The sequence below is a fragment of the Panicum virgatum genome, chromosome 6K (assembly GCF_016808335.1).
Source record: "Panicum virgatum strain AP13 chromosome 6K, P.virgatum_v5, whole genome shotgun sequence".
In the NCBI taxonomy this organism is placed as follows: Eukaryota; Viridiplantae; Streptophyta; class Magnoliopsida; order Poales; family Poaceae; genus Panicum; species Panicum virgatum.
The window spans coordinates 37394359-37397849 of NC_053141.1; the positions used below are offsets into that span (position 1 = coordinate 37394359).

The 3491-nt window shown below is 62.9% G+C and overlaps 1 protein-coding gene across 1 annotated transcript; it reads left to right on the forward strand.

Annotated features, from left to right (window-relative positions):
* Positions 1–283: 283 nt before the first annotated feature.
* Positions 284–2281, forward strand: LOC120712481 (CBL-interacting protein kinase 6-like). Its single transcript, XM_039998270.1, has one exon. It carries the CDS (start codon positions 635–637, stop codon positions 1982–1984), a length of 1350 nt encoding a protein of 449 aa, XP_039854204.1. The 5' UTR covers positions 284–634; the 3' UTR covers positions 1985–2281.
* Positions 2282–3491: the final 1210 nt, after the last annotated feature.

Consider the following 3491-nt stretch of genomic DNA (forward strand, 5'->3'; position numbering starts at 1 on the left):
TCGATTTCTTCGGCGGCGGCGTGGTCGGCGTTAGAGATGTCGACCCTGTTCTGGGTGCAAAGGTCTTAGGGACCTCATTGTAATTTTTGCTTTTTTCAGGGACCTTTGCATAGTTTGGCTGCAACAGTTGTCTCCATGCGTATTATCAAACAAAAAACCCAGCGATCAGCCGCCTCGCACCGTCCGATCCCCATCGGCCGCGGGGCCCCTCGTCCTGCGGCCTAGGGCCCCCTGCCTCTGTGCCGCCGCCGTAGCCCGCCCGTTATAACCCGGGCGCCGCAGCGCTGAGCCAATCTCACACGGATTTCCCCTCCTCCTTCCCTCCTCGCAAGAGAGCCACCGCGACGCCGCGCGACTGCAGCCGCCATCTACCGCCCGGCGAGACGAGAGCGCCCCCCGCGCCCCCAGGGAATGCGGAGCGATGAGGCGGCGCTCAGGCACTGACGTCGCCGGCCAGCGCGAGCTGCGCGGCGACCGCACCTGCCACCGCAAGCACGTCGAGGACGGGTAGACGCCCCCCCATCCCATCCTTCCCGCCGCGCGCTAGTCGTCGTAGGGTAGAGTTTTCTCTCAGTTTGGATTGGGTCGGGAGGAGGAGTAGGGGATCGACCGACCGACCGATCGATCGAGCATCATGGGGGAGGGTGACGGGGAGGTGAAGGCGGGCGGGGTGCTGCAGGGGCGCTACGAGCTCGGCCGCGTCCTGGGGCATGGCAACTTCGGGCGCGTCCACGCGGCGCGGGACCTGCGCACGGGCCGGAGCGTGGCGGTGAAGGTGCTGTCCAAGGACAGGGTGGTGCGCGCGGGCATGATGGAGCAGATCAAGCGCGAGATCGCCGTCATGAAGCGGGTCTCCCACCCCAACATCGTCGAGCTCCACGAGGTGATGGCCACGCGCTCCAGGATCTACCTGGCGCTCGAGCTCGTCCGCGGCGGGGAGCTCTTCGCGCGGATCGTGCGCGCAGGCCGGGTCAGGGAGGACGTCGCGCGCCGCTACTTCCGCCAGCTCATCTCCGCCGTCGGCTTCTGCCACGCGCGCGGCGTGTTCCACCGCGACCTCAAGTCGGAGAACCTCCTCATCGACGACGCGGGCAACCTCAAGGTGGTCGACTTCGGCCTCAGCGCGCTCGCCGACCACGCCCGCAGCGACGGGCTGCTGCACACGCTCTGCGGCACGCCCGGGTACGTCTCGCCGGAGGTGTTCCGGAACAAGGGGTACGACGGCGCCAAGGCCGACATCTGGTCCTGCGGGGTCATCCTCTACGTGCTCCTCGCCGGCTCGCTCCCGTTCCCGGAGGACAACATCGCCGCCATGTTCAAGAAGATGAGCCGCGGGGACTACCGCTGCCCGCCGTGGCTGTCCACGGACGCGCGCAGGCTCATCCCCAGGCTGCTCGACCCCAACCCGGACACACGCATCACCGTCGCCCAGATCGTCGAGACGCCGTGGTTCAAGAAGCCGTCCGTCGCGAGGCCCGTCAGTGCCGCCGCCGAGCCGCCGGCCGAGCCCGCCTGCGCCGCCAAGGACGGCGGCGACAAGGACGAGCTGCCGGAGACGCTGAACGCGTTCCACCTCATCTCCCTCTCCGCGGGCTTCGACCTCTCGCCTCTGTTCGACGTCGAGGGGGGCTCCGCGAGGGGCCACCGGGACGGCGGCATGCGGTTCGCGACGCGGGAGTCGGCGAGCGGCGTCATCTCCCGGCTCGAGGAGGTGGCCGCCCGCGGCGGGGGCCGGATGCGGGTGACCAAGAGCGGCGCCCGCGGCGTGCGGTTCGAGGGCGCGGAGCGCGGGGGCCCCAAGGGCCGCCTCGCCGTGGCCGCCGACATCTTCAGCGTGGCGCCGTCCGTGCTCGTGGTCGACGTCAAGAAGGACGGCGGCGACACGCTCGAGTACCGGTCCTTCTGCAGCGACGAGCTCCGGCCGGCGCTCAAGGACATCGTCTGGGCCGCCGACCCTGCACCCGCCGCCACCGCCGTCGTGTGACGCCGCGCCGCCGCGTATTGCTCTGTATCGTAGTGCCATTGTTTAGTCAGTGTCGTCTTTCGAAAAAAAATTGTTCAGTCAGTGTCAGTTTCATTTTTCACCCCCAGGTGATTGCGTCTCCGTTCTTGATTCGATAATGACGTGAGGGCGCTGTTTGCGGGGGCAGTAGCAAGAGGATTCTGTATCACAATCGCTGCCTACAGCGGCTCCTCTGCATAATTGAGTTGTTTTTGTGATGGTTTATGGTACCTCTGAATATTCCATTACATGTCTTAATCTAAGCAGTCATCCCCTTCATCATTGATGTTTTTCTATGCGCAAGCACTGTTTGTTTAATCCATAAAAAAATCTAAAACATGCGTAAATCTCTTCTAGCCAGCTTCACTCCACAGATCCTCGTAACGCTGCACATGAGCGAAGCAATTTTTTTGGATGAACTTGTTTGACTATTACAGCCACGCAGCAACCCGTCAAAATTGAGCGAGGACCAGCTGAGCTGACGAAGGATGCGGTTCATGTGGATGTTCTGAATTGTGCAGGAACTGCCTCGAGACACCCCTCGCTCTCGGCAATTCAGGACAGGAGGAACTAATTGCCACGGGCTGCCTGATAGCAGCCGGTGAGATGAGACTTGGCGATCTCGCCCCGGCAGCCAGAGATCTGGCGCGGAGGACCACGCCGACCCGCCCCGATCCGATCCCCATCTCGTCGTCGTCGTCCCCAAACGTGTGGCGCCGCGGGGGCGCGGTGGATAGATCACGTATCGCCCTGCTTGTGCCTGGTGGCCGTGGTGTCCGGCTGTCTGGTCCGTTTCCCGCCCCGCCGGCGTCCGCCCCGTCGCTCTCGCCGAGCAATCCTCTCCGCCCGGGAGGAAACTTCTCCGGGCAAGATCACGTTTCTTTTTACTGCGAAAACGTACTAGCTGGGCTTGCCACGGAACCGAAACGCAGCTGATGCATGGAACCACACCGGGCTTCCTCCTCTGCCGGCCAGCCGGATCTCTATCTATCGTCGGTCACGTTTCCTTTTGGGAAAAAAGGATCCCGTTGAATCCAACGAGCTCGCGCGTTTCGTTTCAACCGTGTGCCGATGGGCGATGGCGTATTGGCGTGAACTTGCTAGCGTTGGTCGTCCTGGACGGCGACAAGTGATCGCTGGTCCAGCGCTCGGAGGGCGGCTTGAAGCACTCCCTGTGTCTGTGTGTGGCTGATTAGCTGAACCATCGTTAGGCTGTTCACACTCATATTTCTCTATATATGCAAAAGAGAATATGCTATTTTAGTCATCGAGATTCTCTTCTCTATCTCCAGTTCTTCCGCACCCATACATCATTTATATCTTTCTCTATACCAACTACCAGCCGCGGAACCCACGCGTCAGATTTTTTTTATCGCCCCCCTCCCATTCTCTCTCTCCCCACCTCGAGCACATCGGCACCTCCCTCTGCTTCTCCTCCCCGGCGCCTCCCTCACTGCGTCCGCCTGCCTCTGCGGCTCGCGGCGAGGGC

Bases quoted from the DNA above. Each gene is read 5' to 3' on its own strand.
- LOC120712481 (XM_039998270.1), top strand. From the start codon at position 635: ATGGGGGAGGGTGACGGGGAGGTGAAGGCGGGCGGGGTGCTGCAGGGG.